The 24,312-nt window shown below is 42.4% G+C and overlaps 1 protein-coding gene across 17 annotated transcripts in view; it reads left to right on the top strand.

The window, feature by feature from the left end:
- The window catches only part of AOPEP (aminopeptidase O (putative)), a 767,795-nt gene that overhangs the window by 526,762 nt on the left and 216,721 nt on the right, over positions 1 to 24,312 (top strand). For 16 of the 17 annotated variants that reach the window (XR_012220365.1, XR_012220366.1, XM_073545970.1 and 13 more), the window contains one exon: positions 19,251 to 19,294. The exons of the other annotated variant lie outside the window; for it this stretch is intronic. Coding sequence is in view for 14 of the 16 variants with exons in the window: in XM_073545970.1 (XP_073402071.1) it covers positions 19,251 to 19,294 (44 nt within the window). In the remaining 2 variants the exon portion in view is untranslated. The remainder of the gene's footprint in view (positions 1 to 19,250; positions 19,295 to 24,312) is intronic. 17 annotated transcript variants of the gene reach the window in all.

The raw sequence follows: 24,312 nt of genomic DNA, 5'->3' as shown, positions 1-24,312 counted from the left end.
ATTTTCTGTTTTTTACTTTTTGATTCTGTCTCTGACAGTTGAAGTGTACCTATGATAAAAATTGCAGACCTCTTCATTCTTTGTAGGTGGGAAACCTTTCAAAATTGGCTTATTTCCCCCACGGTATATATAGTAATGTGAAAAAGTGTTTGCCCCCTAACTAATTTCCGATACTTTTGCATGTTTGTTAGACATAAATGTTTGAGATCACCAAACAGATTTAAATATTAGATAAAGATAACACAAGTAAACACAAAATGTAGTTTTTCAATGAAGGTTTTTATTAAGTGGAAAAAAAGCCAATCCAAAAGGGCCCTGTGTGAAAAAGTGATTGACCCTAAACCTAATAACTGCTTGGGTCACCCTTAAGGGGGCTTTACTGTTATGATTGGGTCACCAAGGAGGAGAGCAAGCCCAAGCTAAGCCACAGAAAACCAGAGAGGTTGGTAACTAAGCGGATTGCTGACCCCTGATCATATCCACACAACTAGCATTAGCCGTAGAGCGTGCCTACGATGATCCTAGATGCCTCGGCACAGCCGGAGAGCTAACTAAGCCTAAAGCAAGAAAGGGGAAATCTAAACTGCCCCAGAGCAGACCCCAAAGGAATAGATAGCCCCCAAACATATATTGTCGGTGAGACAAGATGAAAACACAAATGCAGGTAGGAAAATAGACTGAGCAAACGATGGGGCCAACACACACTAGACAGGACTGGAAAGGAAAGACACTTTCTGCAATCATGCAAAAAACCCTGCAAAAAGGTCCAACACGTCTGATGCACGACTTCGCCCACTATATCAGCACTCTGGTATATTCTGAAAGCAGAGCAAAAAGAGGCCAATTTAATAAGGGACAAAAACAAACTGGCACAAGCAGTAACATATGGATGGTGATTCAGCACAGCCCCAGCCGGAGCTGGCTGACCCACACAAAACTGAAATAGACAAAACCAGATCAAATGTCAACAGAATAGCAAAAGAACACTTAGCTGAGCATGCAGGGACTGAGCTGGAAACGAAGACCTCAGGTGGCAGGAAAAAATCACCAGCAGGGATAGAGGGAGTCGGCTGTCTTAAATCCAGTCTGAAACCCCAGATTTCCAATCGTTGTCCTCATTATCAAGTGGCAAGCCTCTGTTAATCAGATCAGCTCCATTACCTCCAGTAACCACCAGAGGGAGCCCAGAAAGAGAACTCGCAACCCCTCCGTCAACCTGACCAGCTCCACCACCTTCAGCAGTAACCAGAGGTAGGCCAGAAAGCGAATTCACAACACTTTACACATAGCGAGAGCGCTAGCGATTTCGCTAAAGCGTCACCGATTTTGTGATGCAACAGCGGTATCGCTAGCAAACTCGCTACATGTGACACCTCTGACCGCCCCCACGCTGGATATCGCTGATCGCACGCGAACATCCAGGGCCATTTTCTCCTCTGCGTCCCGCTGGCGCCGACTAGCGACGCATGGACACAGGCGGAAGTTGTCATCGCTGCCGTGTGACAGGTAAGAACGACCGCCGAGCATCGCTGGATCTCCGCTGCATCGCTGGTGAGATCTGCCTGTTTGGCAGCTCACTAGCGACCATTTAGTGATGCATCAGCGATCCTGACCTGGTTGTATCGTTGTCGGCATCGCTGGTGCATTGCTAAATGTAACGGGACCCTTAGCTGCAACAAATGCAATCAAGCATTTGTGATAACTGGCAATGAGACTTTTACAACGCTCTGGAGGAATTTTGGCCCACACATCTTTGTAGAATTGTTGTAATTCAGCCACATGGGTGGGTTTCCGAGCATGAACTGCCTTTCTAAGGTCATGCCACAGCATGTCAATCAGATTAAGATCAGGACTTTGATTGGGCCACTCGAAAGTCTTAATTTTGTTTTTCTTAAGCCATTCAGAGGTGAACTTTCTGGTGTGTTTTAGATCATTGTCCTACTGCATAATCCAAGTGCGCTTCAGCTTGAGGTCAGGAACAGATGGCCAGACATTCTTCAGGATTTTTTGGTAGACAGCAGAATTTATGGTTCCATTTACTACAGCAAGTCTTCCAGGTAATGAAGCAGCAACACAGCCCCAGATCATCACACTACCACGATCATAATATACTATTGGTATGATGTTCCTTTTCTGAAATGCTATGTTACTTCGCCAGATGTCATAGGAAATTCACCTTCCAAAAAGTGAATCTTTTGTCTCGTCAGTCCACACAGTATTCTCCCAAAAGTCTTGGGGATCATAAAGATGTTTTCTGGCAAAACTGAGACAAGCCTTTATGTTCTTATTGTTCAGCAGTGGTTTTCGTCTTTGAACTTTGCCATTCAGGCCATTTTTGCCCAGTTTTTTTCTTAGGGTGGACTCATGAACACTGTCCTTAACTAAGGCAAGTGAGGCCTGCAATTCACATTGTCCTTAACTGAGGCAAGTGAGGCCTGCAGTTCTTTGGATGTTTTGTTGTTGGGGTCTTTTGTAATGGCCTTGAATGAGTCTTCGTTGCGCTCTTGGCGTAATTTTGGTCGGCTGGCCAATCCTGGGAAGGTTCACCACTGTTCAATGTTATCGTTGTTTGTGGATAATGGCTCTCACTGTGGTTTGCTGCAGTCCCAAAGCCAGAATTGAGCCCTTCTTTTCCTCACTCAAGACTTTCCTATTACTTTTGGGATATTACTAGAACTTGTTTTGCCATCCAGCTTGTCCTATTGCAAGAAGATTGTGAACCCCACAGCAGGGTTTTTTATACTTTCCTTCGTTAAATAAGATTTGGTTCAGGTGATCGCCTAATCAGAAGCACATTAAGTAGAATGAGGTGTACTCTGGTTGGAATTCAACTGACACTGGAATGGAATGACTGTCAGACATGTAGAGAAGCTTATTTTTATAAAACTGTGCAGTGATCTCTTAATTTTTGCCAGAGCTGTGTATATATTGTGGTGTAGTAACCACTGAGTCCGCTAGAGGGCGCTGTGTGGATGTCCCAGGAGAAAGGATGAATGGCAGAATACTGAATAGCCGTTATGTATCTCAAAGTGGGTGGCTTTGGGATGGAGACTTATGTGTTGATCAGCAGTGATACTGCTGAGGTGTTGTTTCAATGTGTAAGGGAGAAGTCTCCAGGTAACTAGAGATGGGCGGGCCTGGTTACCTACAAACCCACCCAGGGGGTGTGTTTAAAGCACTATTGTAAAGTGTGTAAAGGCTTGAAGGACCTGTGATGAGGTCAGTCATGTGACCCGGTGGGCGTGGCTATGGACCATATAATGTGGCCAGGTTAGGTTACATGAGGGTGAATTCTGGGAACTGGTTGGTCCAGTGTGGAAGGTCCCGCTGAGATGGGGCTGCCTGCCTGACAGCACGTGTGGACGCTGTGTTTAATGGCTGCAAGTGCCTGAGAGTTCCCTGGAGGGAATGAATGTCTGCAGTATGGAGAAGCAGCCATGAGAGGACCCTGACAGGGTGAGATATAACTGTGAGGCTGAAAAGCCTGCGTATTGGACATTGCTAACAGAGTGAAGCTCTGTCATGGACGCTATGCCGTTTATATATTGCTGGTCATGGTTTATGATGTTTAATAAACTGCATGGACCGTTCTGAGTTTATGGAAAACCTGTGTCGGATCTGATTTTGTGGCTGCCAAGCGAGTGATCCCCCTACTTAAATGACAGCGCTACGTCACATTTGGTGGAGAATGCTATGGGCAGTATTGTAGCCTTGTTGCTGGGAGCACCGGAAAAGGACTGCAAAGTCGGTTGCTAAGGGCAACGCTGAGCCAGGAGGGCTGATGGTTGGGGAAGCCACTGCCCGGTTGTGGTTCTGGAACCGTGGGGCGGCCTAGTGAGTAAGGCACTGTCCGGATCGGTGAGCCCAGTGCGGCCGTTTCCCCATGAGAAAGAGACTTATAGGACACCTGCGGTAGAGGGGTCCGAGAACCTGCGCGGCCAGCAGGTGATGGCCGTGAAAGCTGTGTTGTATTGACCGGGGTCAGTGAGCAAGAGACTGGTGATTGCTATAGGGTGCCTCTGTGGAGAAGATGTATCCGAGGACCTGTGTGGTCGACACAGGTAACGGACAGGTGTTCGCGTGGTACTCTCCTGGGTCAATGAGTAAGACGGTGTACCTGGAGGGTTCAGTGAGCAAGGTCCTGGAGGGTCAGTGTTGGGAGATTCTAAGAGAAGAATCGACTCCCTGGAGCACGTGGTATGACCTTGGACCTGGTGAGGCGTGAGTGTTGGGCAGTCTCAGGAGGAGACGCATGTCCTGAAGAGCACCCGCTAAGCCCCTGGACCTGGTGGGGCTGGTGTGTTGGGAAACCCTGGGAGGAGGGCCACTCCCTGAATAGCACCAGGTGCGCCCTGTGTGTTGGACAGTCTCAGGCGGAGATGGTGCGTCCTGAAAAGCACACAGACAGGACACGTGAGTTTTGTGTGGTGTTTTGTTTTTTTCTTCTTTTCTCAACTCAGCCTGCGGTGGCTCAGTGGTAGTCAAGAAGGTGACAAGCGGCTTCCTGTGACTTGGCGGGGTTACGATGCGGACAAGCGGCTTCCTGTAACTCGGCGGGGTTACGAAGAGGACAAGCGACTTCCTGTAACTCGGAGGGGTTACGAAGGGGAAAAGCGGCTTCAGGTAACTCGGCGGGGTTACGAATAGGACACCAGCCGCTGTGTGTGAACAGCAACCGGTGGTGTCGGTGATCGGTGACAGCAGGAGCTGTGGTGGTGCCAGCAAGGACTTGTGTGGTATCGTTAAAAGACATAAACTGTACTGTGTGAACTGTGTCATAAGAAATTCTGCAGAACGTACATAAGAAAATCCCGAAAGGGGGCGGTGGCCCAAATCAGGGTGGTGGCCCAGAAAGGGGTGGAGTCCCAGAAGGGGGCGGTGACCCAAATCAGGGTGGTAGCCCAAAAGGCGTGGAGTCCCAGAAGGGGGCGGTGACCCAAATTGGGGTGGTAACTCAAAAGGAAGTGGAGTCCCAGAGGAGGGCGGTGACAACAAATTGGGGTGGTAACCCAAAAAGGGGTGGAGTCCCAGGAGGGGGCGGCGACCCAAATTGGGGTGGTTCAGGAAATGGCAGCACTGGTTGCCTCAGTGGGTATGTCTGGGGAACTGCAGTGTGTGTATGAGTTTTGAGGAGTGCGGCATGTATTTTCCTGATAACGACGGGCCACAGGTGTGTACCGTGATGCTGCACCGGGAAGGAGTCCCTAGTAGGTTGGACTCAGAGTCAGGTGACTCTGACAGGAACTCCTCTCGTTTTATCTCTGACCGAGAAAAACGTCATGGTTCGCTGCGACCATGGGGTCATTGTGAATTATACGGTTGACAGTTGTGATTGAGATGACAAAAGGGAAGTGCCAAGGCGGTAGTATGCCACCAAACTTAGTGCATACCTTTGAGAGGGGCCGAGACTTTGTTTTGTTTGATGACGTATGGTCAGACGATAGAGACGTTTCGACTGTGGGGCCAGCAGACACTGAGACAGTGACGTGTTATGGATGAGTCACCGAAGGAAGAAAAAACAAAAATAATAGCTAAGTCCAGAAAACCAGAGAAGTTGGAAGCTATCGGATTGCAGACCCCTGAACCTATCCACAACAACTAGCAGTAGCCGTGGGGGGTTCCTACGGTGCCCTAGACCCCTCGATCACAGCCGGAGAACTAAATTAGCCTAAAGACAGAAAGGGGAAATCTAAACTGCCCCAGAGCAGACCTCAAAGCAATAGGCAGCCCCCAACATATAATGACTGTGAAGCAAGATGAATAAACACTAACACAGATAGAAAGATAGGTTGCGCAAATGATGGGGCCCAAGCTAACTAAATAGGACAGGATAGAAAAGCTGCTGTCTGCAATCCGCAAAAACCCTATCCAAAAATGAACCAACAGACTGATAGGAAAAACAGGCCCTGAAGTCGCTAGGCTTCAAAAAGACTATATTAGCACTCAGGTATATTCTGTAGAGAGGGCGTCTGCCTTGACATTCTTAGTGCCAGGAAGAAAAGAGACCACAAAATCAAAACGTGTGAAAAACAAGGCCCACCTAGCCTGTCTAGGATTCAAGCGTCTGGCCGACTCCAGGTAAATCAAATTCTTGTGGTCAGTAAGGACCACGACCTGGTGTTTAGCTCCCTCCAACCAATGTCTCCACTCCTCAAATGCCCATTTCATGGCCAACAGTTCCCGATTCCCCACATCATAGTTACGTTCAGATGGGGAGAACTTTCGGGAAAAGAAAGCACAGGGATTCATTTTAGATGTCACAGGATCTTTTTGGGACAAAACAGCTCCTGCACCAATCTCAGAGGCATCCACCTCTACCTGAAACGGGAGTGAGACATCAGGTTGCAGCAGAACCGGAGCAGAAGTGAATCTTCGCTTCAGCTCCTGAAAGGAAGAAACAGCCTCCGGAGACCAATTCAGCACATCAGCACCCTTCTTAGTCAAATCAGTCAATGGCTTGGCAATACTAGAAAAATTAGCTATAAATTTCTGATAAAAATTAGCAAAACCCAAAAACTTCTGGAGGGCCTTCAAAGAAGTTGGCTGAACCCAATCATAAATGGCCTGTACCTTGGCCGGGTCCATTTCAATAGTTGACGGAGACAAAATAAATCCCAAAAATGAAATCCTCTGTACCCCAAAAAGGCATTTCGATCCCTTGACATACAGGGAATTCTCCCTCAAAATCCGGAACACAGTCCGAACATGTTCCACATGAGAGTCCCAATCCTTGGAAAAGATCAAAATATCATCCAGATAGATAATCAAAAATGTATCCACAAAGTCTCGGAAAATATCGTTCATGAAGGATTGGAAGACAGAAGGGGCATTAGTGAGCCCAAAAAGCATCACCAGGTACTCAAAATGTCACTCTGGAGTATTAAACGCCGTCTTCCATTCATCCCCATGCTTAATGCGAATAAGATTATACGCCCCCCTGAGGTCAAGCTTGGTAAACCAGCAAGCACCTTTAACTCTGGAGAATAGATCAGAAATCAGGGGTAACGGATACTGATATTTAACAGTAATTTTGTTGAGGGCACGATAGTCAATACAAGGCCTTAATGAACCATCTTTTTTAGCCACGAAAAAAAACCCAGCACCTAAGGGTGAAGAGGATGGTCTAATATGACACTTCTCCAACGCCTCCTTAATATAGGACCGCATAGCCTCGTGCTCGGGTACAGATAAATTGAAAAGCCGACCCTTGGGAAATTTACACCCCGGGCTCAGCTCAATTGCACAGTCATAACTCCTATGAGGAGGCAAAGACGCAGACTCATTCTCACTAAATGCATCATAAAAGTCAGCCAAATAGTCAGGAACATCATATGACTGGGGAGAGGTGGAGAAAACAGGAGCATCACTAAGGGCACACCGACAACCCCAACTCACCACAGACACAGATTTCCAATCCAAAACTGGATTATGGATTTGCAACCAGGGAAACCCCAGAACAATGGTATCATGCAAATTATGCAACACCAAAAATCTGCAATTTTCTTGATGGTGTGGGGCGACCCGCATTACCACCTGGGTCCAAAACTGAGGTTTATTTTTCGCCAAAGGAGTCGCATCAATACCCCTCAAAGGGATAGGCGTCCGCAAAGGCGTCATAGGAAATCCACAACGTTTAGCAAAATCCAAGTCCATCAGGTTCAGAGCTGCTCCCGAATCCACAAAAGCCTTGGCGGAAAATGTGGACAGGGAGCAGATCAGAGTAATTGCCAGAAGAAACTTAGGTTGAACACCACCCACAGAAAACGTGTGAGCACAACGTTTCTCTCGTTTAGGGCAGACAGAAATAATATGGCAGGCATCTCCACAAAAAAAACACAGCTTATTATGCCTTCTGAACTCCTGACGTTGCGCCCTGGACAAAACTCTTATCACATTGCATAGGTTCAGACATTTGTTCAACAGGTGGCAACACCTCTCATGCGGTCTTGCGTTCACGCAAAAGCCGATCAACCTGAATGGCTAATGACATAGAATCGTCAAGACCAGAGGGAACAGGAAATCCCACCATAGTATATTTTACGGTTTCTGACAAACCTTTCCGAAAGAGAACTGCCAAGGCATCATCATTCCAGGTAGTAAGGACCGCCCACTTTCGGAATTTTTGACAGTACAACTCTGCAGAATCCCGACCCTGGCTCAATGCCAACAGGGCCTTTTCTGCCTGATCAATAGCATTAGGTTCATCATACAACAACCCCAAGGTTTGAAAAAATGCATCCACATTATTTAGAATAGGATCATCAGGTTTCAAAGAAAACGCCCAATCCTGGGGATCGCCGCGCAGCAAAGAGATGACTATTTTAACCCGCTGTGCGGAGCTCCCCGACGAGTTAGGCTTCAAGGCAAAAAATAATTTACAATTCTTGAAATTCAAAAATTTAGACCAGTCCCCAAAAAACACATCAGGAGTGGGGATATTTGGTTCAGCAGCATGTGAATGAGTAAGATAGGTGGAAATTCCCCACACTTCCGCAGCGAGCTGCTCCACACGATCAGACAATTGCTTCATCTCCATTGAGAGAGAAAAAAAAAATTCCCCCTACAGCCTCAGAGATATAGAGGAAAAATATACACAAAGAAATTCTGACACCTTTTTTTTTTTTTTTTTACAATTCTTTCCTGCTATTGAGTACCCTAGGATCTGCGGTATGGCCGGTGATTCTGTTATGGATGAGTCACCGAAGGAGGAAAAAACAAAAATAATAGCTAAGTCCAGAAAACCAGAGAAGTTGGAAGCTATCGGATTGCAGACCCCTGAACCTATCAACAACAACTAGCAGTAGCCGTGGGGGGTTCCTACGGTGCCCTAGACCCCTCGATCACAGCCGGAGAACTAAATTAGCCTAAAGACAGAAAGGGGAAATCTAAACTGCCCCAGAGCAGACCTCAAAGCAATAGGCAGCCCCCAACATATAATGACTGTGAAGCAAGATGAAAAAACACTAACACAGATAGAAAGATAGGTTGAGCAAATGATGGGGCCCAAGCTAACTAAATAGGACAGGATAGAAAAGCTGCTGTCTGCAATCCGCAAAAACCCTATCCAAAAATGAACCAACAGACTGATAGGAAAAACAGGCCCTGAAGTCGCTAGGCTTCAAAAAGACTATATTAGCACTCAGGTATATTCTGAAGAGCCAGAGATCAAGAGATCAGAGACAAAAATGGAATTCAGCTCACCCCCGGCCAGGGATGGCTGAACTCCAAAAAACAAGGCAAACAAAACCAGAACTAAAGTGTACAAAAGGCAGAGCAAAACTTAGCTTTGAGAAGCAGAAATCAGACTGGTCTCCAAGAATCCAGCAGGAAAATCACCGGCAAGGCAGCAGGGTGTCGGCTGCCTTATATCCAATCATCAGTTCCTGTGACCCAGTCATCATCTACCTGCTCAGCTGTTTGGTAATCAGCCTCACTACCTTCCTTCGCCAGAAGAGGGAGTTCATCAGACCTCACTGGTGAAGGGAAAAATGAACTCACAACAGTGACGGCTTCTGAAGTGGACAGGTCAGAGGTAGAACTGACCGGGAAAAGAAGTACATCTGCTCAACTGACGGACCTGACGTCTCGTGATGACAGATGGTGGGCTGGGAGATGAGGTGACTGGAGTGGTCACACGGTCAGAGGGTAACTGGAGGGTTGACTCAGATGATCGGCGTGACTCAGACACTAGGGGTGACTGTGGCTCTGAGAGAGAAAGGGAGCACAGACTGGATGAGCTAGAGAAAGAAGTCTTCGAGCTCAAAGGTCACCTGGCATCGTGGCAAGGTCTGAATAAGTCCCTCAGAGAAGAGGTAGGAGTACTAATAAAAACTGTAAGAGGTCTTCTGCGGGAGAAGAAGTGGGATGAAGACTTACAGCGGCCAGGCCTGAGTGAGGAACAGTGTGAAGACAAAAAGAAACTGAAAAGTATGGAAGCAGAGGTGATTTGTTTGCAGATGGAGCTTGCTGCTGCAGAGTGTGCTAAAAGACAAGCACACCGGGGAAAAGATGAACTGGCTGATGTGACTGCCAACAACAGAGGTGAAGGTGCTCTGGCTTTGGAAGAAAAGAGGCGGTTAGAGTCTCGCTTTGTTCAGCTTGAAGAAGAAGTAGAGGAAGAACACGGCAACGTTGAATTAGCCAATGACAAGCTGAGAAAGGCCACACTTCAGGTTGACCAGATGGATGCTGATCTGAAGACAGAACGTAGTAAGGCTCAGAAGAATGAGAACGCCCGTCATCAATTAGTTTACCAGAATAAGGACTTAGAACCAAAGGTTGCACTACTGGAAGAACAGCTTGATGCAGAAATTAAAGTGCGACAATCTGCTAGCAAACAAGTACGTCATACGGAGAAAAAACTGAAGGTTGTACTAAGGCAAATGGATGATGAAAGGCGTAATTCTGAGCAGTACAAAGACCTGGCGGAGGGAAATGATGTGCATCTGAAACAGTTGAAACGCCAGGTGGAAGAAGCAGAGAAAGAGGCTCAACGTGCCAATACGTTGCACCGTAGATTACAGTGTGAACTGAAGGTTGTTACAGAGACAGCAGATGCAAAGAACTGTGAGGTTAATGCACTGAAAAGTAAACTTAGATGTGGTGGGGGACCATTTGTTACAAGACGCTTAGATAGAGAAAGGATGGTGACTAACCAGTGTCTGACGACACAGACAGACCTTGACTGGAGGGTCAAAGACAACGACCGATATTCTGACCGCTGGAGGCGGGGGAGGTCTAACGTAGGAACGAGGCCGTATGACAGATGGAGACGGTTCTCTCGACCTGTGGGGCAAGGTGTAGTGAGTGCCCGGTCGCGAGACCCTGGTGTAATGTTGTGTGTTCAACCCCACAAGTTTGAACAGAGGGGGGAGGTATGTGGTGTAGTAACCACTGAGTCCGCTAGGGGGCACTGTGTGGATGTCCCAGGAGAAAGGATGAATGGAAGAATACTGAATGGCTGTTATGTATCTCAAAGTGGGTGGCTTTGGGATGGAGACTTATGTGTTAATCAGCAGTGATACTGCTGAGGTGTTGTTTCAATGTGTAAGGGAGAAGTCTCCAGGTAACTAGAGAGATGGACGGGCCTGGTTACCTACAAACCCACCCAGGGGGTGTGTTTAAAGCACTATTATAAAGAGTGTGTAAAGGCTTAAAGGACCTGTGATGAGGTCAGTCATGTGACCCGGTGGGCGTGGCTATGGACCATATAATGTGGCCAGGGTAGGTCACATGGGGTAAATGCTTGGACCTGGTTGGTCCAGTGTGGAAGGTCCTGCTGAGATGGGGCTTCCTGCCTTACAGCACGTGTGGACGCTGTGTTTAATGGCTGCAAGTGCCTGAGAGTTCCCTGGAGGGAATGAATGTCTGCAGTATGGAGAAGCAGCCATGAGAGAACCCTGACAGGGTGAGATATAACTGTGAGGCTGAAAAGCCTGCGTATTGGACATTGCTAACAGAGTGAAGCTCTGTCATGGACGCTATGCCGTTTATATATTGCTGGTCATGGTTTATGATGTTTAATAAACCGCATGGACCGTTCTGAGTTTATGGAAAACCTGTGCCGGATCTGATTTTGTGGCTGCCAAGCGAGTGATCCCCTACTTAAATGTCATATATATATATATATATTTATTATAGGCAAGATTATTTGGATGTTCGGAGCATGGGAACGCTGTGTGAAAGCGGGAAGCAATCAGATCATGAAAGATCCAGCTCAACGAACTTGTGAAAAAACTCCTTTATTTACCAAAAAAAGGTGCTCAGCAGAGGATAAAACAACATCAGTGTAGGCAGTTACATGATATGTGACATCAACGCGTTTCAGGTGACTACGCACTTTTAATCATGATCATGTTTTTTGGTAAATGAGTTCTTTCACTAGTTCGTTGAACTGGATCTTTCATGGCTAAGATTATTTATAGAATGTGATAATTGATGGATAGACAATGGATAGCTAGGTAGATAATATATAAATAAATAAATAAATAGATATTGGTTAGATCTATAGACAGACCCACAAAGCACATTATACTCACCTTTGTAGAAGCCTTTTCCTTCCTGGGGTTCTGATGCAGCTTTTTTATTTCTTCCAGTCACATGGGGCTGTCATATGACTGTAAGGTCCTGGAAGGATCATGAGTCTTTCTTGAGATTGAACAGTGGAGGAAAAAGCTTTCAGCTCCTTGTTATTTGTTCAATTTCTCTGTCTGTCCCTGCTAACAGATGATAGCACTGGTTAGTCCAATCAGCTGAATCCTGCCACTTACACTGTGTGCCAGCACAAGGAGACTGAAGCAAGAGGCAGGGGAAGGGTGTGTCAAAGATTGGGGGCGTGGTGTTCCTTGTGACATTTAAAAAAAATCTCTGCCAGACAGGAAAACTCTAGATGGGATGTGACCAGCTCCTCCAGAATCAGGAAAGAGCTGGATACATCCCCAAGTGTGGTATCTAGGAAACAGTGCAGAATGCTGACAGGAAGTATATTACAAACTGTCAGCACTCTGCAGCCTAGGTACACGCATAGAATATCCCATACTACCCCTTTAACATATAGCAAGGACTTAAGAGGTTATTGTTAGAATTGGGTTAACTGCTTTATCAAGACCATTTTTCCCCAGGTGGATTTAAATAGCCAAAACTGCATTTGCTTAGATCTACAACACTTCCCGTACTTACTGTATAGTTATACTTCTTTGATGTATTAAAAAAAAAAACAAGTTTTCAAGTTAAATGAAATTTTCTCTCATAAAAAACTTTGAAGTTTTAGATTTTTATTTGATTTACAGTATATCCTGATGGCTACCTTGGCTTCAATTATATACTAATATTTTTATTTCCATGGATATGACGCAGTATGGTCAAAGGATGTGGTAATGCTTAGATGTGCAGTTTTTGATGTGTTAAAAGTTTAGTCAGGAAATTCTCAATCTTTGATATAAATTTTGAAAACTTCAGGGGCAGCCTTATTATTAGCAATCTTTATGGCTATATTTACTACCAAAATTGTCGCTCCTCAAGAAACTCAACACAAACAATTTTAAAAGCAAGGCTCAAAAATATTAAATATTATTTTTCGAACCTTCATGTTTTCTACTAAAGCATTGATATATTACACTGGGGAACAATTTGAAAAAAATTTTCTGTTGAGTTAGGTTTTTGAGCTGATTTATACTAAAATTGGCATGCTGATTCCAAAAATGTAGTCAGCTTTTTTCTATCACGTCAAGTTTTTCCTCCTCAACTTACCTGCCATAGAAGCACAATTGCACTGATTTCTGTAATAAGACTTGTTATCTGAGTACAATTCGACTCATATAGAGCTACGTGGCAACTTGTAAGAGTAGTCACAACTGAGACAGTGTGGTGAGAGGTGTGTACAGCTCCCAATACGTCATAATTATCAATATCTTTACACAAAAAAATGTATCATAGTAGGAATAAATAGGATTTGTGATAGCTTTTCTCTTTACATTGGGCGCTTAGTTGTAATTTATATATCTTTTATGATTTTTTTCTTTGTTAGTTTTCAAAGTTTGTAACTTTCCATCTCAGTGTTTTATTTACTTATGTACATATTTCCTTTGTTTCAGATCATGTCTGCTCCTTCTTCCTCTCGTCGTAAATGCCTAAACAACCCTGACTCCTTCTGCTATATTTGTGGTGTTTTCACCATTCCAGTTCAAAGGGCAAACATCAGTGCATTTGTCAAACAAGCATATTTTGCATATTTTAAAGTAAAACTCAGTGATCAAGATAAGCCATGGGCCCCTCACATAGTGTGCAAGCAGTGTGTCGAGAGTTTACGGATGTGGACCAAAGGAACACGTGAAAAGTTGGAATTTGGTATCCCCATGGTGTGGAGAGAGCAAAAAAGTCATTCCACAGACTGTTACTTCTGTTTAGTGAAAACATCAGGATTTAACAGGAAAAATAAAAGTAAAATAGAATATCCAAATCTACCGTCAGCTATCAGACCAATGCCTCATTCAGCTGAAATTCCAGTGCCAGTTTTCGAACAGCTACCATCTCTAGAAGTTCTGAGTGATGTTGACGAACACAGTGACAGCAATGATGCAGAATTTGAAAGTCACAAGGATTCAGTTCGTAAGGGATTTGATCAGCACGAGTTAAATGATTTAGCACGTGAATTGGGCTTATCAAAAAAAAGCTTCAGAATTACTAGCATCAAGGCTGAATGAGAAACAGTTACTTGAACAAGGAGCGAAGGTATCATACTTTCGTACTAGAGAAAGTACATTTTTGCAGTACTTTCGGTGTGACAGCGGTTTTGTGTGTTGCCATAATATTCCTGGTTTACTACAAGAATTAGGGCTTTCAATGTACAATCCAAATGAATGGCGACTGTTTATTGATAGCTCAAAGCGGAGTCTTAAGTGTGTCCTTCTACACAATGGCAATTTATTTGGTGCAATCCCTATTGGGCATTCTGTCTCTCTTCGTGAAGAACATGGAGATGTAAAGAGAGTTATTGAGTTATTGAAATATGACACACACAATTGGATCATCTGTGTTGACCTTAAAATGGTTTGCTTCCTTCTTGGTCAGCAACGTGGGTACACAAAGTATCCCTGCTTTCTCTGTATGTGGGATAGCAGAGCTCGAGAAAAGCATTGGGTTGAGTCGAATTGGCCTCCAAGATCTGGTCTTAAACCTGGAGATCCTAACATTCTACATCAGCCACTTGTTGACAGGAAGAATATACTATTCCCACCTCTGCACATAAAACTATTTCTCATGAAGCAAATTGTAAAAGCATTGCCAACTGACGGCGACTGTTTTAAGTACATCATGTTGGCACTTCCTGGACTGTCCATTGAAAAAATCAAGGCTGGTGTGTTTGATGGTCCACAAATTCGACAGCTCATCAAAGATGAACATTTCACCGGGACTATGTCAGATCTTGAGAAGAATGCTTGGTTATCATTCAAAGACGTCGTCAAGAACTTTCTTGGAAATACACGTGCAAGTAATTACAAAGAAATTGTTCAGAAACTATTGGAGAGCTACAAAGCGCTTGGTTGCAACATGAGTATTAAACTACATTTTCTGCATTGCCAACTTTCCGGAAAATCTTGGTGCTGTTAGCGATGAGCAAGGTGAACGATTTCACCAAGATTTGAAGGTTATGGAAGACCGTTACCAGGGTAGATGGGATGTACATATGATGGCTGACTATTGCCGGAGCATCAAACGTGATTGTCCTCAAGTTAAACACTCCAGAAAAAGCTATAAATGTACATTTTTACCTTAAATACTTGCATATATATATATCTATATATATATATAGATATATATATATATATATCCTTTGTAAAAAACATGATAGTGTTAAAAAACATATTTGTCATGCCTATTTCTTATATATTTCATTTTTTGTTCATATTTGTACTATTTAAAAAAAAAAAAACTTTTTAGGTACAGTAGTTTACATATTTTTGAGAAGACAAAAATCCTATAGTTCAAAAACTTGACGTGATAGAGAAAAACTGAGATCATTTCTGGATTCAGCATCCAAAAATTAATTAAGAACAGTTGTCTGACCTAACTCCTAAAAAATTGCGTTCCCCAGTGAATTATTTAAGAATAGTATATACTTCTAAAAATCTAAACATGAAAACTTAATGATACTGCTATAGAGAATTTTAAGTAAAATCGAAGAAATGATCATCTTTGATCAAACAAAACCTTTATTATTGTTAGTCTCCAGAAAAAACAATTGTTTGCTTCTTTCATGACCTGACTTTTTGGGGTATAAATACAAGGTTTTTCATATTTACAATTTCTTTGTAATCCATCAAAATGTGTTACACCAAAGAACTGTGGAGAAGATGAGATAAGTTTGTAGACATGCACAGCAAAGGGAAGGCTATGTTCACACCTTGCGTTTTTGCTGCATTTTTTTCCCGCATCTTTTAGCCTCCTTCATGTAAAATAAGCTCTGGAGGCAGAGTTATCTCCTGGCACCATCCGCACCAAAGCCTGTAGAGGTCACTTATATAAAGTGATAAAAGATGATTTCTCTGCAGTAACACAGCTGATATGAGGCATACAGGTAGGACTTTTATCAGCATTCTATAACCTGTATGCCGATATTAATAGTTTAGATAGGTCAAATGTGGTGACAGATTCCCTTTAAAGACAATAGCACAATATAGGGTCTTATCAAGAATACAGTGGAAAAACGAATGCAGGATATGCTCACCTGGTATGGTTGTGTAAGCCACAACACTGTATGAGCTCAGAAGAAACAGCTGCTGCACATCCAAGAATGAATGTGCAGTATGAGAAAAGTGCAGAGATGGATCTTTGCTGTGCTGCTGAAAATAGATTTTGCCGGTATAATTGGTGGACGTAGCCATGTGGTTTTCCTGATGAAGAGTCTCCTATTCAAAATGCGTTGACAATAAAATAACGCAACTATTAATCTTGCCTTCTGAATACACCTTTTACAGCAGCAAAATCCATTGGTGTCTTCAGCAGCGCAGCAGAGATCTATCTCTCCACATTTCTCCTAATGAATTATCCTATATGATAGACATCAAATAAACATGAAAAAATTACAGTTTTTTTTGTCACCTTGCCACTCCAAAATAATTAAAATGATCAAAAAGTTCTGTGCACCCTAAAATACCGTATTTTTCGTACCATAAGATGCACTTTCCCCCCCAAATTTTGGGGTAAAATGGGGGTGCGTTTTATGGCCGTAATATGCTTACAAATACTGTGGTGGTCGTCCCGGTCCGACGCTGCATGGTGATGCAGCCTACCTTCCCAGGCTGGTGCGGCATTGGTGCTTCTCTGTGGGGCGATGGCAGTGGTGGTGCTCTGTGAGGTGGTGGGGCTCCACTGGCATTTCGTGAAAGCCCAGAGGCCCCCGCAGATCCAGTGCTGCGATACGGTGGCCTCTGGGAAAATGGCCACCATCGGCGGCACATGCTCAGATTCATATCTCGACACTGCCACAGTGATCAAAATAAAAAATAGTAAATCAAACCCCCCTTTATCACCCCTTTAGTTAAGTAAAAATAATAAAATAAAGAAAAATATTTATTTCCATTTTACCATTAGAGTTAGAGTTGGGCTAAAGTGAGTTGAACTAAAGTTAGGGTTAGTGCTGGGGCTGAAGTTATTGTTAAGTTTAGGATTACAGTTAGGATTGGGATTAGGGCTAGGTTTGTGGCTAGGGTTATGGTTAGAGTTGGGATTAGGGTTATGTTGGGGCTAGGGTTGTGGTTAGGGTTGGGATTAGGGTTAGTGGTGTGTTGGGTTAGGGTTGGAGTTAGAATTGGGGGTTTCCAGTCTAGGGTAAAGGCCCCGTCACACTAAGCGACTTACCAGTGATCCCGACACCGAGATCAAGGTGTCAGGATCGCTAGTAAGTCGCTATGTGATCCATGGTGAGCTGTCACACAGACAGCTTCACCAGCGATCAGCACAGCGATGCCGAGCGCCCGGCATCGCTGGCCATCCCTGTCAAAATAAAAAATATAGTTATTCTCACCTTCCGACGTCCCGTTCAGCCATCCTGCCTCTCTTCACGCTCCGGTCCCAGTGATCCTTTGCGAGAATGACCGCGAGATGTCCCGGTCTCGAGGGATAACAAAGTCTCGCGGTTATTCGTGCAAAGGATCACTTGGACCGGAGCGTGGAGAGAGGCAGGATGGCTGAACGGGACGTCGGAAGGTGAGAATAAGAATATTTTTTATTTTTTTATTATTTTTTACACCTGATCGCTGGTCTCCCGCCTGTCACACACAGCGATGCGTGCTGGCCAGCGGGAGACCAGCGACCAAAGAAATGTCCAGAGGTTTCTTCCAGCGATCAGCGATACCGGCAGGGGGCCGCTCGCTGATCGCTGTCACACACAGCAATCTCGCTGGTGAGATCGCTGTTACGTCACAAAAGTTGTGACTCAGCAGCGATCTCGCTACCGAGATCGCTTAGTGTGACGGGGCTTTTAGATCAGGGTGTCTCCAAATGCGACATGGTGCCCACCATTGATTTCAGCGAATTTTGCGTTCAAAAGTCAAACGGTGCTCCCTCCCTTCTGAGCCCTGCCATGTACCCAAACAGTGGCTTTTCCCCACACATGGCATACTCAGGAGAAATTGCACAACCAATTTTATGGTTCATTTTCTTTTTTACATTTGTGAAAATAAAAAAAATTGGTTCAGAAGTAAAATGTTTGTGAAAAAAAGTTAAATGTTCATTTTGTCCTTCCACATTGCTTCTGTTCCTGTGAAGCACATAAAGGGTTAATAAACTTATTGAATGTGGTTTTTAGCACCTTGAGGGGTGCAGTTTTTAGAATGGTGTCACTTTTGGGTATTATCTGTCATATAGGCCCCTCAAAGGGACTTCAAATGTGAGGTGGTTCCTAAAAAAATGGTTTTGTAAATTTTGTTGTAAAAATGAGAAATTGCTGGTCAACTTTTAACCCTTATAACTTCCTAACAAAATAAAATTTTGTTTCCAAAATTGTGCTGTTGTAATGTAGACATGTGGGAAATGTTATTTATTAACTATTTTGAGTGACATATCTCTCTGATTTAAAGGCATAAAAATTAAAATTTTGAAAATTGCAAAATTTTAAAAATTTTCACCATATTTCCATTTTTTTCATAAATAAACACAAATCATATCGAAGAAATTTTACCACTAACATGAAGTACATTATGTCCCAAAAAAGAATTCTTAGAATCAGTGGGATCCGTTAAAGCGTTCCAGAGTTATAACCACATAAAGTGACAGTGGTCAGAATTTTAAAAATTGGCCCGTCATTAAGGGGTTAAATACAGATCGTGGTATAAAAAATACCAAAATACCATGAAAAAATGCATATGGTACAAAAAAAACTGATGTAAAAATAAGTAATTTTTTCATGATACATTAATATACTGTATATCCACCTTATTGCACATATGTGTCCAGTCAATTGCTTTGAGATGTTACACACAATCTCATTCTATGTGTGTTTACAGCTCTGCTTATGGAACACTATCAAATTAATATGGAATAAACAAAAAATGTAATATGCTTCAAATAAAATTGATATGACCCATAGCTTAATAAACATGAGGTACTACTGCTGTATATAATTATCCTAAATTACTGTATGCCTGAATTTGTGGTGTTAAAAACAAACGTATTAGATAACTAAATTTGCATTCAGTAAACCTGTTTTTGAAGACATGGTCCTATATCATATTTTATGTGTTCTCTTTCAGGATTTTCTGCATATGCTATTGGAAACTGTTCCTGAACATTTGAAGTGAGTGATATCATCTAAACTTATTGTATTAGCTCATTTCACATTAGACATACGGTACTCTATATGGCGAACGATATCTAGGACCTGCATGCACTGGCTGGACATCCTATTCCATGGGTGTTATTAATTGAACCCTCTTTTGTGACTATAACAGTCTGTTCCCTTTCTGAGAAGACTTTCCACAAGACCTCGGAGTGTGTCTGTGGGAATATAAGGTCAGACAGTGATATTGGACACGAAGCTCTGCCTTGCATTCCTCATTTTACCTTATCCTAGAGCTGTTCCAAAGGGTTGAAGTCAAGACTAAAAATCCTTCTTGAGACAAACACTTATGGTGCAATCAAGAAAATTGACAGGATCCCTTCAGGTATAAAATTCCTGATGTTTTAAGTCACTCTTGTAAAATACATTTGTTGTGTTTCGGAATACAGAACGGTCTTAGTCGCGCATTCATTCTTGTACCGATGTCACTCCCCGAGACAAGCTGGGACTCTACAGTGAGTGATGCAGTAGAAAATTGGTGATTTAATTTGTTATGGGTTTCACACTGTTTTTGTGGTTTCGGGGAGTCTGTCACCACTAAAAATTAAATAATTTCATAACCATTCACAAAAATTATACCTGTAGTGTAGATTTTACTTATTGCGGTTTAGATAAAAGCAGCTTTTTATTTGATAATGAAGTGAAAGGGAATCTGTCAGCACGTTTTGCTATGTAATCTGAGGACAGCACGAGGTAGGAGCGGAGAAACTGATTTCAGCGATGTGTCACTTATTAGGCTGTGTGCTGTTGGGTCAATACAATGATTGTTTTAGCAGCAGGAGATTAATACTACTTGACTATAGCTCCCATGCATCTTTGTCCAGCAGTGCCCCAGCACTGATTAGCATCTTAATGTCAATATACAAAGTACAGAGAAAGCTGCTAGTCAGTGGTATGACCAGGGCTAGCTTTTGAGCACTGCTATGTGTAAAAACTCTGATTGTATCATAACTGCTGCATCCAGTAAATTAAGAGATAAACATTGCTGCCAGGAGTGTCTCTTTCTCTACATTATGCTGGTCTGAACTGAGGTAGCAAAAACCTGGTGACATATTCCCCTTAAAGTCTTCGGTGGCCAAGAGGTCAGTGGACCCTTCCATTCACTCAGTTCTATATCCAGCACATCTCCCCTTATGATGATTGACAGTACTCACTGCTTGAATTGAATCATTAGTCCTGAACACACTGACATTGCAGATGCAAACAGTATCAGTGTGTACAGGTGCATTCTCATTCCGCGCCTGTTTGCAGTGGCCGCACGCTGTATGTGCACGCTTGCTCGGCTCCTACAAATCTCAGTGTGCGCAACAGTAGGTGAGGTAGATTGTAATTGATGAGGTCCACTGAGCTCTTGGCCATGTCAAGGGTGCACCACACCCCCTCACTTTCATATCTCATAAATAGGTTTTTGTATATTTAATGCAATAAGTAAAATCTACATGACCAGTATGCTTTTTATAGGGGCCAAGTACCCTATATGACTGTATAAATGGTTTAATTCCAGTCTTGTGACTTTTCGAGAAGTCCTAAAATGAAGCAATCTTATTATTAGTGCCAATTTTATATTCGAACATATACACCACCATGATAAATTTGGCTCTTGCTGCCTGATGTTTTCTTTTACATTTCAGGATGTATTCATGTATTTTGTGTTGTTTCGAAGTCAAATTTTGGTTTTCATTTGCAGTATGGTTAAATTTGACTATCGCAATTTCAGCCCTTTCATTTCTGATAGCCTATTTGGTCTTTTTTAAATTTTCCACCTTTTTTCGAGCCCGGTCTGCTCAGTGATCCTAGTCATGGTGTAGGACTACAACTGATTACTATAAAAGCTAAAAGCTGCCAGTTGTTTTACATTTGCTATGGTTTTAAACGCTGTTGTTTGAGACCTATGCTATCCTCACAATTCCTTTTTGATGACAGATGTCTAACCTAAACACCACAAAGTACATATTTCTGGCTAAGACCTAAACAACTTTTTGTCAACTTTAAGTGTATGCATCAAGAAAACTTCACATAACTTAAAACATTTCCATAACTTAAATGTTATCTTGCATAAAAATAATCTTTCATAACGTTTAGCTGATAAAAACCCAAATAAAAAATTACTCTTCATTTCTCAAAATGTCTAAAAGCAATTTTGAGTAGGGTTTTGCTTGGCACAATTCTTTGCTTTCTCTTAGGAAAATGATGTTTTACAGATGTTCACCACTGTCTCGCTCGTTCATGACCGGATGCTGCAAGAGAAACAGTTGACATGAGTTGTTAATTTTATGACTGCAGCTGAAAATAAAAGGGATCTTAATTTCCAGTGGGACTGGGAAACATGAATTATTTGTTTCAAAAAGTCAATGTAGTCACTGTGCTGACAGTTTCTGGTAGCACTTGTTGGGCTGCACCAAATGTTCCTTTCTTTGTAAAAAACAATTCCATTCAGAAATAGAAATGAAATTAGTCCAAATGATATTCCTCCAAAAGACTTTGTTATATCAAGCAGTACCAGCTTTGCTGATTTTTGGCGCTGCCTGATCCAAACTCTAAGGCTGTGTGCCCACGTTGCTTTTTTTTTTAAGCGTTTCCGCAGCGCTTTTAGACGCACGTTTCTGCCACGGAAATGCTTAAGAAAAGCATCCCATGTAATCATAATGGAATCCGCACATGTTGTGCTAATGGTGCGTTTTTTTCGGCTGCGGAAACGCTTAGCAGAAAAAAACGCAGCCTGTTCATTAATTTTGCGGAAATGCGTGCGTTTCCGCATACATTCAATTGTATTGCAAAAACACATAGGAAAACGCTTAACAAAAGCGTCAAAAACGCTTACAAAAGCGCTCCATAAAATGCATGCGTTTTCCCGGGAAGAGGGTGTGCGTTTCTGCTCAGGAATATTCTGCTTCAAAAAAGCAACGTGGGCACATAGCTTAAAACTTGATCTTGTATTTATGCATACAATTAGTTTCTTAGTTTTGCAAATGTTGTTTTTAGGTTTATAGTAACTTGATTGGCCTTGTCAATCATTTTAATTTTTTTAAACAGTTTACAAAAAAATCCTTTTCAAAATCCTTTTTATTTTTTCTCCTTTTTTAATAAAAACAAAATAAATTGCATCAGTTTTGAAGGTAAACCTAATGTTATAGCGATATATGAACTTGATCTGTTCATTATATGTAATCTTGTATCAGGTAAGCGATTGAAGAGGTCAACCAAGCAAAAGGAGAAAATAAACTATATTGGGAGAAGGGTCAGAGGTCATAACAGGATACAGGCAAACATTTTTAGAGTCAAGCCAAGTGTCATGGCTACAATTAGAAACAATAACAAAACAGTGGATGTTTTATCAGAAGTCAAGTAAATTGCTAAGAGAATTTGGAATAGATTAGGAACCATATAAATAACGTATCAGAAGAAGTAGGCACCTGCAAAAATTAATTACTATTATTATGTGTAGGTGGTTATTATACATTTCATCTAATAAATAATTCTACCAAGTGTAGTATAATCATTCAGCATGATATACTATCTATATTTTCTAAGTTAAATTGGTTGTCCAGGATTATTTCATTTTTTTACTACGGGCCTATGAACTAACAGGCAGGTAGTTGCTAACCATCTCTCTGTTGTGTCCGGCGCCGATTCATGCTGGCATTGATTGTGACCGCTCCTGTCGGCAATTCAGCGACTTCCACTGATATGTTAGCAGAGCAGCGGCTTCTCTTTTGCTCTGCTCTGTTGACCAGGCATAACTGATACGTCATGCTGATTGACAGCCGGCTTCTTGCAGCCTAAGTGTCAGCATGACGCCTGCAGTCATGCCTGAGCAGCCCGGAAAAAGAAGAGCTGTTCTGCTGAGGTTAAGCACCAGAATTGTTGTCAGGAGTGGTCAGTGACTGCTCTGAGCTGACACCGGTAGAACAGGCAGGTAGTTGACTGTTAGCAACTATTTGCCTGTCAGTTTTTAGGGCTATAGTAAAAAAAAAAATAAAAATTCCGAAACAACTCTTTTAGGCTTGCAATAAATCTGAAATGTACATTGTACACATATTATATCATGTACAGTAAGATCCACTCACTTGTGGAGCATTTATTGAAAATAATAAATTATTTTTCAACGAATCATTCTTTGATTATGATTAGTGCTGCAATTTTTAGTAGCAAAAACACATACGCTTAATTAAAAGGCTTTAGTTGTGTTTTTGAAATTTGATATAGCGATTAGTAGTAAATTGTGCCATCTGCTCAACTGAAATACTTTATTCTTTCATTTACGGAGCTCCTGGTTCTCATTTTGTCCGCCTCTGCTTTAATACTATTATATTTACACTCCATGCTCTGTAACCACTTACCAAGACCCATGATTGGCTAGAGCCATTTTCCGATATTATGTTGCCAAGCTATGTGTAGTCTGTTGCCAGCTTTAGGAATTTGTGGTTTGAATTTCAATGCTAGCTTTTTGTGGAAATTCTATTTCCATAATATTCAGACATCGAATAAATGATCATTTCCTGAAAAAGAGACAATGTTCCTGATTCAGTGGAAATAAAGCAATTTATTTTTACTTGTTTTGATCATATTATGATAGTAAATGTATGGTAACTACTCTGTTGTTTACTGGTAAACTCAAAGACTTACTCATAAGTATTGGCACAGTGTAGAAACACTAGTTGTAATGTGTTCATTATTAAACAAATAATGTGAGCAGATAACTGATTGAAACACTTATTTCACATATAACTGCTGTAATTCTCATATAGCAAAATGTATAGTAAAATGGAAACACTAGACTTAAAGGCATCCTGTGATGTCTAATATGTGTTAACCTGAAGATATAGGTTCTAAAATGCTCTAGATAAGCCCCCAATGTAACCTGGAAGATAAGAAAAGAAAGTTAGATTATACTCACCCGGGGGGGCGGTCCGGTCCAATGGGTGTCGTGGTCCGGTGCCTCCCATCTTCTTGCGCTGCCACCCTCCTGCTTGCTT

The sequence above is a fragment of the Dendrobates tinctorius genome, unplaced genomic scaffold (assembly GCF_039654945.1).
Source record: "Dendrobates tinctorius isolate UK_male_01 unplaced genomic scaffold, ASM3965494v1 ptg000144l, whole genome shotgun sequence".
In the NCBI taxonomy this organism is placed as follows: Eukaryota; Metazoa; Chordata; class Amphibia; order Anura; family Dendrobatidae; genus Dendrobates; species Dendrobates tinctorius.
This window is presented reverse-complemented; position numbering and strand designations above follow the sequence as displayed.